The sequence below is a fragment of the Vulpes lagopus genome, chromosome 14 (genome assembly GCF_018345385.1).
Source record: "Vulpes lagopus strain Blue_001 chromosome 14, ASM1834538v1, whole genome shotgun sequence".
Classification (NCBI taxonomy): domain Eukaryota; kingdom Metazoa; phylum Chordata; class Mammalia; order Carnivora; family Canidae; genus Vulpes; species Vulpes lagopus.
In genome coordinates this window covers 8,883,178-8,895,504 of record NC_054837.1, presented here as the reverse complement: position 1 = coordinate 8,895,504, position 12,327 = coordinate 8,883,178, and the positions used below count along the sequence as shown (strand labels likewise).

Here is a 12,327-nt window from a genome sequence, read left to right as displayed (position 1 = left end):
CTTTGGATATGTGGTGTTCACTCTATTCCTGACATGCTGTAAGTACACAAGGTAGATCTTGTCTTTTTTTTTTTTTTTTAAGATTTTATTTATTTATTCATGAGAGATAGAGAGAGGCAGACACAGAGGGAGAGGCAGACTCCCTGTGGGGAACCCAATGTGAGACTCGATCCCTGGACCCCAGGGATCATGCCCTGAGCCGAAGGAAGACGTTCAACCACCGAGTCATCCAGGCATGCCCTTGTCTAAGCCTTTTAAAAATTATTGTGCCCTCCTCACCTCAAAGCTATATGACTAATTCCCTCTACTTCTGTATTTTATTTTCTTTAAAAGAACTCTTATGGGAAGCAGGGGGGTGAGGCGCTGGCCGGCTCAGTTGGTTAACCATCCAAATCTTGGTTTTAGCTCAGGATATAATCTCAGGGCTTTGAGATTGAGCCCAGTGTCTGGTTGCCTGCTCAGCATGGAGTCTGCTTGTTCCTCTCCCTCTACTCCTCCCCATGCTTGTGTGTGTGCATGCTCTCTCTCTCTCTCTCTCTCTCTCTCTCTCTCTCCCCCCAATAAATAAAAAAAAAATTTTTTTAAAAACCACCACCACCACCAACAACAACCTGGGGCTGCCCAGGTGGCTCAGCGCTTTAGCACTGCCTTCAGCCCAGGGCGTGATGCTGGAGACCTGGGATCGAGTCCCACGTCAGGCTCCCGACTTGGAGCCTGCTTCTCCCTCTGCCTGTGTCTCTGCCTCTCTCTTTCTCTCTCTGTGCCTCTCATGAATAAATAAATAAAATCTTAAAAAAAAAAAAAAAAAAACTCTTACTCGGCCACCTGGGTGGTTCAGTTGGTAGAGCATGCAACTTTTCTTTTTCTTTAGAAAGAGAACACGTGCACACAAGCAGGGATGGGGAGAGGCAGAGGGAGAGAACCTTAAACAGGCTCCACACCCAGGATGGAGGTCAACTCGGAGCTCAATTTCACACCCCCCCAGATCATGATCTGAGCCAAAATCAAGAGTTGACGCTTAACCGAGCCATGCAAGCACCCCAAGCATGCAACTCTTGATCTCAGGGTTGTGAATTTGAGCCCCACATTAGGTACAGAAATTACTTAAAAATAAAATCATGGGGCACCTGGGTGGCTCAGTTGGTTAAATATCTGCCTTTGGCTCAGGTCATGATCCAGGATCCTAGGACTGAGTCCTACATTGGGCTCCCTGCTCAGTGGGAGTCTGCTTCTCTCTCTCCCTCTGCCCCCTCACGCCCTACTTGTGTTCTTGCTCTCAAATAAATAAACACAATCTTTGATAAATTAACTATTTTTAAAAATTAGAGGGGGCTGGTGGCTCAGTCAGTTAGCCATGAGTCTTGATTTCTGCTGGGGTGATGATCTCAAGGTCATGAGATCAAGCCCGCCTTAGGCTCTACACTCAGCAGGGAATCTGCTTGGGATTCTCTTTCTCCCTCTCTGCCTCTCCTCCTGCTCTCTCTCTCTCAAATAAATCTAAAAAAATAAAAAGAACTTTTACTAATCAGATATTGGATTTTCTGGACTTTTTTTTAATGGATAAGAGCTCCTTCTTGCTCAATTGTTCCTTTTCACAGCGTTCTGTTCATGTTCAAAAAATAGACCATCTGAATATGTATATATTTTTCATTGCAGGAAAACACATAAAATTTTAACCATTTTTAATTAAGGACATGGGTCAAAGACCCTGCTTTCAATTCTTTTAAGTATACATGCAGAAGTGGAATTACTGGATCCTATGGTAGTTCTATTTTTAATTTTTCGAGGAACCACAATATTGTTTTCCACAGTGACTGCACTATTTCACATTCTCACCAATTGTGCAAAAGCAATCCAACGTCTCCAGGTCCCCACCATCATCTCTACATCAGCACTTGTTTTGATAGCAGCCATCCTAATTGTTGTTAAGGTAGTGTCTTGTGGTGGTTTTGATTTGCACTTTCCTAATGATTAGTGATATTGAGTACATTTTCATGTACTTGGCCATTTGTATATCTTCTCTGGAGAAATGCCAAGTCCTATGCCAATTTTTTAATCAGATGTTTTGTTGTTGTTGAGTTGTAGTTGATACATATATATATTCATTCTGAATATTAGTCCTTCATCAGATATATAATTTGCAAATATTTTCTCCCAATCCTTAGGCTGCCTTTTTATCTGTTGAATGTCTTCCTTTAATGCAGTTTTAAATTTTGACGTAGCTCAATTTATATTTTTTCTTTGTTGTTTGTTATGGGTGCCACGTGTAAGAGATCTTTGCCAGCCCAATGTCATAAAACTTTTCTCCTATGAGTTTTACAGTTTTAGCTCTTTAGCTCTTCAGTATTTTGAACCACATCGAATTAATTTTTGCACACTAAGTGAAGTAATTAATTTTTGCATGTGGCTGACCAGTTTTCCCCGCACCAATTTTTGAGAATACTGCTCTTCCGTCACCCATTGAACAATAATACCCCTGTGGAAAATTGATCATACATATGAAGGTTTATTTCTGGGTTCTCTATTCTATTCCATTGGCTTATGTATCTTTCTTTACACCAGATCCACACTGTCTTGATTATTGTAGCTTTGTAGCAAGTTTTAAATTTTTTTAAAAATTTATTTATTTATGATAGTCATGGGGGGGGGGGCAGAGACACAGGCAGAGGGAGAAGCAGGCTCCATGCACCGGGAGCCCGATGTGGGATTCGATCCCGGGTCTCCAGGATCACGCCCTGGGCCAAAGGCAGGTACCAAACTGCTGCGCCACCCAGGGATCCCTGTAGCAAGTTTTAAAATCAGAGTATGATGGGACGCCTCGGTGGCTCAGTGGCTGACCATCTGCCTCTGGCTCAGGGCGTGATCCCAGGATCCAGGATCTACTCCCGCTTTGGGCTCCTTGCAGGGAATCTGCTTCTCCCTCTGCTTGTATCTCTGCCTCTCTCTCTGTGTCTCTCATGAATAAATGGGTAGAGTCTTTAAATATATATATATAATATATAATATATATATTATATATATATTAATATATATAATATATTATATATATTTAATATATAATCAGAGTATGAGATTTCCAACTTTGTTCTTTTCCAAGAATGTTTTGGCCAAATGAATTTTAGAATGGAGTTTCCTATTTTGGCAAAAATGGTTTCTGGCATTTTTATAGGGATTGTATTATATCTGTAGATTGCTTGCGTAGTACTGATGGCTTTCTAAATCTTCCAGTCTGCAAACATAGGAGGTCTTTCCATTTACCTGTATCTTCTTTAAATCCTTTCAGCAGTGTTTTATAGTTTTCAGTGTACTAGAGTCTTTCACTTCCTTAAATTTATTCCTAAGCGTTTTATACTTTTTGATGCTATTGTAAACCTTCATTTCCTTCTCGGTTTGTTCACTGTTAGTGTATAGAAACATAAATGATTTTTGTGTGTTGATTTCGTGTCCTTAAACTTTGCTGAAATTTTTTTAGTTCCAATAGTTGTGTGTGTGTAATCTTTAGGATTTTCTACATATATCATACTACCTGTGAACAGAGGTAATTTTACTTCTTCCTTCCCAATTCTGATGCCTTTATTTTCTGGTCTAATTGCTTTGGCTAGAACTAATTTCCAATACCATATTGAACAGAAGTGGTGGAATCCTTGTCCTGTTCTTGATCTTAGAGGAAAAGCTTTCAGTCTTAACCACTGAGTAGGACGTCAGCTGTAGGTATGTCATATATAGTCTTTATTATTTCCAGGTAGTTCCCTTCTATTCCTAGCTTGTTGAGTATTTTTATCATGAAAGAGTGGTTAATTTTGCCAAATACTTTTTCTGTATTGAGATGAACATGTGGTTTCCTCCTCTACATTCTGTTACTGTGGTTGGTGTATTACATTGAGTTAGTTTGTTGAACCATCCTTGCATTCCAAGAGTAAATCCATTTGGTTATAGTATATAATCATCTTAATGTGCTGTTAGATTTTGTTTGCTAGTACTTTGCTAAGAATTTTTGCATCAAAGTTCATGGGATATTGATCTGTAATTTTCTTCTGGAAGCTTGTTGCTGGGAATTTTCTATTTCATCTAGGTCATCCAATTTGTTGGCATACAATTCTTCAGAGTACTCTCATAATCCTTTTTATTTCTGTAAAATTGGTAATGTCCTAACTTCCATTTCTTCTTTCAGTTATTTGGGTGTTCTCTCTTTAGTCATTCTAGCTAAAGTTTTGTCAATTTTGTCTATCCACAGATTTTCCTTCTGTTGTTTTTCTATAATTTATCTCTGTTCTAACCTTTATTTTCTTGCTTCTGCTAGCTTTGGGTTTAGTTCATTCTTCTTTGCCTAGTTCCTTAATGCTTAAAGTCAAGTTGACGACTTGGGATCTTTTTTTTTTTTTTTTAAGACTTTATCTATTTATTCATGAGAGAGAGAGAGAGGAAGAGACACAGGCAGAGAGAGAAGCAGGCTCTATGCAGGGAGCCCAATGTGGAACTTGATGCCGGGACCCCAGGATCATGCCCTGGGCCTAGGGCAGGCACTCAACCACTGAGCCACCCACACATCCCTCTTTTTTTTAACATAACATTTACAGCTATACGTTTCCCTAGCACTGTTTTCATTGCATCCCATTAGTTCTGCTATGTTGTGTTTCCATTTTCATTAGTCTTTTTTTTTTCATTTTCATTAGTCTTGATATTTTCTAGTTTCCTTTGTGACTTCTTTTTGACATTGACTATTTAAGAGTATGTTATTGAATTTCCATGTATTTGTGAATTTTCCCATTTTCCTTCAACTGTTGATTTCTAGTTTTATTCCATTGTAATTGGAAAACATACATTGTATAATTTCAATCTTCTAAATTTAATGACTTCTTTTGTGGCCTAACACACATTTTTTCCTGGAGAATATGATTATGTGCACTGGAGGAAAAAAAAATGTATTCTGCTATTGTTGATAGCTATTGTGATCCTCTAAGTCCCCGAGGCTCTACTGACTTTTCTTTGTTCATCTGTTCCAAAGACTCAATAACTTCAAATGTTCTCTAAGTTCACTTAGTCTTTCTTCTGACCAGTGGAGGCTACTATCCAAACACTTCTGGTTGATTTTTCAATTCAATTACAGTATTTGTTTTTCTTTATAATTTCTTTCTCTTTGTTGGTGTTCTCATTTTGTTCATATACTGTTACCCTGATTTCCTTTAGTTGTCTGTTTTCCTTTAGCTCTCTGAGCACATTTAAGACAGTTTTAAAACATCTGTCTAATACGTTCAATGTCTGCTTCCTCAAAGATAGTTTCTGACACTTTATCTTATTCCTTTAAATGGGCCATGTTTTCCTGTTCCTTTGTATGCCTTGTGATTTTGTTGTTGACAATTAATCATCTGAATAAACAGCCACCTTCCCCCATCTTTGTGGACTGGTTCTGTGTTGAAGAGATTCACTAGTTAGCAGAGTTTGTTCTGAGCCTTGGGACCACTGTGGGGGCAAAGGCTTAAGGTCTTCTCAAGTCTTTTTTTGTACTAAGTCTGATATTTGACCTGTACTTTACACTTGTAGTCCATCCTTGTTCAAAATGGCTACATTTCAAGTGCTCAATAGCCACATGTGACTCATGGCTACTATACAGGGCAGTGTTGTCTACAAAATAAAGTTCATGCCTGCTGCTGGGAGAAAGACTCATTTAGCTACATGCAGTGAGGAAGGCAGACAGGTGGTGGACGAGAATCCCACCAACCCACAATCCATTCCCATGCAACATGCCCACCAGCCTTAGTATTTAGAGCACCAAGCCTTTCAGTGGTACTGCTTGTCAAACCGGCTCATTTCCTAATCATCTCTCTCTAAAGCAGGTTCACACTTACAGTTTCTCTGGTATGCTAAGTTTACTCTCCTCCCACTGGGTTTTCTTGAAGGAAAACAAAAAGCCTACATAATATCTGACGTATTTGAAAGAACATATGTAAGAAATAAAGCCTAATAATAAAACATAGTTGTGAGTCCTCCACCCCAATCCCCACCCTACTTCAGAACCCAAACATCAGCCGTAGGGTTGTTTCTCCTGGTCTTATTCCTCTGTATCCCCAACAGGGAGGAACTAGGAGACCAAATTTTGTGTATCATCATTTTGTCTTTTTTTAGTTTAACACACATGTATGTACCTACACATAAAACAAGGGTCAGGGCAGCCCCAGTGGCACAAGGGTTTAGTGCCGCCTGCGGCCCAGGGCGTGATCCTGGAGACCCTGGATCGAGTCCCACGTCAGGCTCTCTGCATGGAGCCTGCTTCTCCCTCTGCCTGTGTCTCTGCCTCTCTCTCTGTGTCTCTATGAATAAATAAATAAAATCTTTAAAAAGAAAAAAAAACAAGGGTCACTTTTGCTTGTCTTTATTGTGCTGTATATACTTTTTGGTTATTTGCCTTTGTCACCTACATGCTGCCTTTAAGATCCACTGATGTTTTGCAAGAACCTACTATTCACTCACTGTTGTCGATCCATAATATGCCATCATGTGAACATAAACTTCTGGGTTGTTTCCAAGATGTTTATTAGCATGATGAGTGCTGCAAGAATTTCTCTAGGATTCCCCCAAACACAAATCTTGGATCACAGAATATGAGAATGAGAATGTTCAACTTTACAAGTTAATTCCAGTTTTCCAAAGCAGGTGCACCAATTATCCTCCTCACCAGCAGCAGATAAGATTTCCAAGTCACTCACATCCTCTTCAACACTTGGTTTTATCAGATATCTTAATTTTGCCAATCTAAACAACTGTAAAGTGGAATCTCACCATTGCCTTGGAATACTAATAAGGTTGAGTATCTTTTTATATGTTTAACCACTGTTCTTATTAATTTTTTTGTGACATGCCTTGTTTCTTTTGTTCATGTGTAGGAGTTCTTCATATATGCTGAACTATAACCCTTTTTTTTAAAATTTTTTTAAATTTATTTATGATAGTCACACAGAGAGAGAGAGAGAGAGGCAGAGACACAGGCAGAGGGAGAAGCAGGCTCCATGCCGTAAGCCCGACGTGGGATTCGATCCCGGGTCTCCAGGATCGCGCCCTGGGCCAAAGGCAGGCGCTAAACCGCTGCGCCACCCAGGGATCCCGAACTATAACCCTTTATGGGCTATACGTGTTGTAAAAATATTTCCACTATGTGGCGTGGCTATTCACATTCTTTATAAGTACCTTTTGATAAAGGGAAGATCTTAATTTTAATCTAGTAAACTAGTTATTTTTATTTTAGAGTGATTTTTTTGGTGACTTGAAAAAAAAAATAAACACTTTCCTATCAAGGTCATAAAGGTATTCTCCTGGATTGTGTTCTACAGTTTTTCTGCAATTAACCTGAAGCTGATTGTTCTGTGTATCACTCCTTCCCAACTGTCACAACACTATGACTGAAGAACCTATCTTCTGCCTAGTGGTATGTATTTGTATTTCTACCTGTGTCATGTACTGTTTCTTGGGTCTGTTCCTTTCTTTTTTTTTTTTTATAAGGTTTTTATTTATTTATTCATAAGATGCACAGAGAGAGAGGCAGAGACACAGGCAGAGGGAGAAGCAGACTCTCTGCGGGGAGCCTTTGGCAGACACTCAACCAGGAGTCCCTCTTGGGTCTGTTTCTGGCAGCTTTTCTGTTGCACAGGCCAATCTGTGCTTCGCTGAGCAACAAAAACATAAGCCTTGGGACGCCCGGGTGGCTCAGTGGTTGAACATCTGCCTTCGGCCCAGGGTATGATTCCGGGATCCTGGGATCGAGTCCCATATCTGGCTCCTGCATGAAGCCTGCTTCTCCCTCTCTCTCTGTGTCTCTCATGGATAAATAAATAAAATCTTTAAAAAAGAATACAAAAACAAAAAACCATAAGTCTTGAACTGGGTAAGGCAATTGCTCATAGCTTACTCCCCTTCAAAGTGTCATACCATATCAGGACTTTATTCTTCCAAACATCTCAAAACTGACTTGCCACATTTCCCAAAAACCCTCTGGAGATGCACTGACTCCATAGATCAATTTAAGAACACGCCACTTTACCATATTCAGTCTTCCTAGCAAAGAATATCCTGTCTCTACTTATTCAAATCTTCCTTAATACCTCTTAATAAAGTTGTACATTTTTCTCCATTAAAAAATTTTATGTATCTTATGTTAGTCCCCATTTACATCAAAAATGGTCAGAAGAACAGATGTCATGCTAGGTATTTCAAAAACAGTGGAGTTTAATACAGGACATTAAGTACTTTCAGAACAATTGAAGAGGCTAGAGTGTGCACAAAAGTGAGCGAACTCTAGCCTTCCATTTCACTTCTGCAGTTGTAGTCGGAGTCAGAAAGCCGTCCACAGTATAGGAAACTGCAGAAAACCTCTGCTAATCACAGTTGCTCTGCAGCCCCACGAAGGCTGGTCAGAGGAGGCTGTGGAGGCCCCTGTACTCACTCACCTCAATCTAAGCCCAGGCACCCACACCACTGCCAGAGGAGGAAGGAGTCCACCTCCCTTCTACCTTCCAAACTTCATGGCAAGGATCTCCTGGGCTAAACGAAGCCAAAGCCCGCTGCCAGGGGGTTCTGAATGAGACAGCTCCAGCCTTCCAGCCCCTGAAATGCAGGCAATGTATTGAATGCCCTGACTATATCTAGTACACCATCCATTTCCTATATTCCAAAAACATGCTGAAATTACTGGTCTGTTTCATCTTCTCCCATTTGCTGTCTTTTATACTCTTTTACCATGGCTTTATATCTTTTATGCTCTTTTACTGTAATTTTAGCAGGCTTTCAGCAGGACAATGCCATAATCTTGTATGGTCCCTCCAAAAATCCTGAAGCCCATATTCAAAAACATGACAAAGCATGGCCAGGGCTATCCACAAATTAGTTAAACTCTCCATATGCAGGAAGGCAATGGTAAAGGTAGTTATCAGCTAACTCCCTGTCCACACACAAAGGCTTTTCTTCTTTTTTTGGAAGGGGGGGAATGTTAACAAGGATTTGATATATTCATGATGCCTTTTAAAAATTAACTTAAAAAAATAAACAAGAAAATATGACATTTCAGCAACTATTGATTGATTCAGGGAAGTGAGAAACAATATTACATTATTCTTTGTATATTTTGATAACACATTTCTCAGAATCCCAACTTTAAGAACAATCAGAAATGAAAGTTTATCACCCACCTGCCTCCTGATGTGGCACTACACCATGGGACAGAAACAGTACCAAACACAAGGGGAAGCCAGGAATGAGCCAGGAGGTCTGACAGCACCTCAGCCCTCCCACCCCACTCCTCAAATCCTCCCTGGCCTATCAGGGATCCATGAGCTTCCACACATGGCCATGGTCATCATGCCCTCAGTGGCTAGGGCTTGGAGTACACTATCCACTCAGAACTCTGGGCTCCTGTTGGAAAGACTTTATTTCTCTGTCTGGGGAGAAAATATAGCAACTTCTGTAATCTCAAATCAACACTTGTGCTAGGCAGACTTGTGACCCTCTGTGCCAGACCATGTGACCCAAAAGAGAAATCAAATCTAGTCCCTGCCTTTATCAGGTTCCTGTCTTTTTATCAAGTCCACAGGAGATGGAGAGATGAACTAGATGAACTAGAGTGCCTACCATTGTTTTCAGTATATATCTACAGAACAGTTACATACAATCTTAAAAGCTAAGCCGAAAGGCACTTTGAGAGCAGCAAATAAGTTGTGCTTCCACTTTAAAGGAAGCCAAGAGTCTTTTGGTTTGTTCAGAATATTCTCTAGAAGGCTGGATATGAAGCCTCATCTCATTAAGTCTGACCCAGCAAAGCTCCCAGTCACAACCACTGGTCCTCAACAGCTGACAGAACATGGAGCATCAGCATCCCAAGCACTGGATAGTTTATGTTCTCTGGGCTGTGACCTAAGGAAGGAGCAGGTGGGCTCCCAGACACAGCTCCCAGAACCTTCTGTCCAGCTACCACCATTCAAATTCATTTGGAAAGGCAAGCATGTCAACCAGAGACATGCACAATCCAATGAATAGGCTCAAGGGAAAACTGGGATTTCCTCTAAAGGCTGTCTTTTCAGGCAAACTATCTGACCAGACCACCTTTGTTCCTTATTTTGGAACACCTTTCAAAAAACCATCCTAAGCTCAATTGTCACCTTGTATTTGATACCTGACCTGATCCTATGGTTTGAGTTAGCTGGTTTTTCTTCAGTACCTGACCTACAGGAATTACAACATTCCTTTCATTTTCTGAATGTTAAAAAGGGACTTCCATTCTAGGTCAGGCCATGCTTAGAGAGAGGACAGGTCTGTCTTCAGAGAACTCACAGTCTGGAAGGAGAGATCAAACATGGGCACAGGTAATGGTGAGAATTACCAGTGGCTCTAGATGCTGTCAGAGAGAGGGAATAGGTGCTGGAAGAAGCCAATCTCCACCCAGAGGGCCCAGAGATGCCATCTTGCTGTGGTATTATCTGAGTCAAGCCTTGAAGGACAAGCAGGATCTGTCCACATGGAAACAGAACAAAAGGATCCCAGAAAAAGAGAAAGGCATGAATGAAGCATGTGGCTAGAAAATTCTTCATGGGTGGGCACAGGAAACAGCCCAGATGAACCACTAAAGGGAAAATAGCAGTAAATCAGGTTGGCAAAGTAGAACCAAACCAGAATGTTAAGAAATTTAAATGCCAGGCTGAAGAGTTATATTAGATTGGAGGTTCTCAAGGTAGAATAAGACACATCTTCTTAGGGGCTTTATTGGTACTACCTGGGTCCCACACATATGCATGATGGGATGCATCATGGATGCAGGGATACCAGGGATGTAGTGAACACCATTACTCTTGGGGTGTGTTATACTCCCTGAGGATGCTAGGGCAGAAACCAAGTAGAGAACCAACAATTTAGACTTTCTGTGGCATTGGCACATATCTTGAGGAGCCCATGTGTTGTCAGGAGAAAACTTCCAACTGAAAAAATACAAGGGACTGAGTGAACAGGATGCATTTGGCAAAGCCAAAGCCAGTCTGAACAACCCATGTCAGGATTGTAGCCAGGTCTCAAAAGGCACCCAAAGCCAGGCAAGGAGGAGGCAAGAGGGCACCATGCTTCATGGGCACTGCTCTTGGGCCAGCATGCCTCCCAAAATGTGGTGTCCCTAGCATCCCTCTTGCCTGACCTTGCCACCTTTTAAGTTCTGGGATCTGCCTGTGTTGGGATTTATTTTTAAAGAGATAGGAAGAGAAAGAGAGAAGGGAAGGGGTCAGCTCAACATAAGCTTCCAGTGAGTGGATAGAGCACAGGCTACAGCCGATGCCACCCCACCCCCACCACTTGGAAGCACAATCAATGCAGCTGTGATGGAGAGGCAGGGCGTCGGGTGGCCGCCTGCCTGACACACTCACCTGGACAGTCGGCTTCGTCGCTCTCATCCTCACAAGTCACCCAGCCGTCACACTGCCAGGGCAGGGGGATGCACTGGATGGCGCCGCTGCGACAGGCAAACTGCCCAGGGTTGCACCGCAGCTCTGTGGAACCAAAGGGCAAGAGGCCATTGAGAAGCGGCAGCAGCAGTGGAGACCTGGGACAGCCAGGCCTACCATTGCCTGGTCCTGCCTCCGCGGCCAGGAGCTCAGCCCAGGAGCTCAGCCCACCTCCTCAGGGGCCTGCACACAGGCCCCAAGGGGAAGCCAAGAGCTGTGCCCACAGGTACACGAGTCCCCAGAGCAATGCACCCCCAGACATGGATCTTTATGTGCCACACCTCAGACACACACCTGACACATTTCTGCTCTGAGTGGGACTCTGTGCTAGACTACAAAGGTCACAAGAGGGCACACCTCTCACCTCCGGAGGGATTCTGGGTCAACAAGGAAGACACACACACACACACACACACACACATATTTCTGACCAAGAGCAAATCAGGAGGGCACAAGAACAGTAGTGCTCAAAAAGCATGAAGGAAGGAGAAACTGCCTGCACCTGAGGGGCTCCAGAATCCTTAAAGAAGGTGGGATGTAAACAGGGCTCCCAAGGCAGGTTTCAAAAGACTTACATAATGTAATAGGAAGAGAGAAAATATTCCAGAAAAAGTAAGGCTTACAGAAATATGAGGGCAGGAAAACTTGCCAAATAGACTGTGTGTGAGCTGACAGGGAGTCACTGGAGGTACAATCAGAAATAGGAAAAGGGTCAGACTATGGAGGCTTTGAGTGTAAAATAATTCTGACCTTTACTGGGAATGTTATAGGGAGCCAGAGGTTATTCAGTCAGTAAGTTACATGATGAGATCTATGTTTTAAGCAAGGTAAAACTGGCAATGGTTTCTGGAAGCAACTG

At 41.9% G+C, this 12,327-nt stretch overlaps 1 protein-coding gene across 3 annotated transcripts in view; it reads right to left on the bottom strand.

The window, feature by feature from the left end:
- DGCR2 (DiGeorge syndrome critical region gene 2) overlaps window positions 1-12,327 on the bottom strand; it is a 90,169-nt gene that overhangs the window by 47,067 nt on the left and 30,775 nt on the right. For all 3 annotated transcript variants that reach the window (XM_041728701.1, XM_041728702.1, XM_041728703.1), the window contains exon 2: window positions 11,391-11,513. In XM_041728701.1, the coding sequence (XP_041584635.1) occupies window positions 11,391-11,513 (123 nt within the window). The remainder of the gene's footprint in view (window positions 1-11,390; window positions 11,514-12,327) is intronic.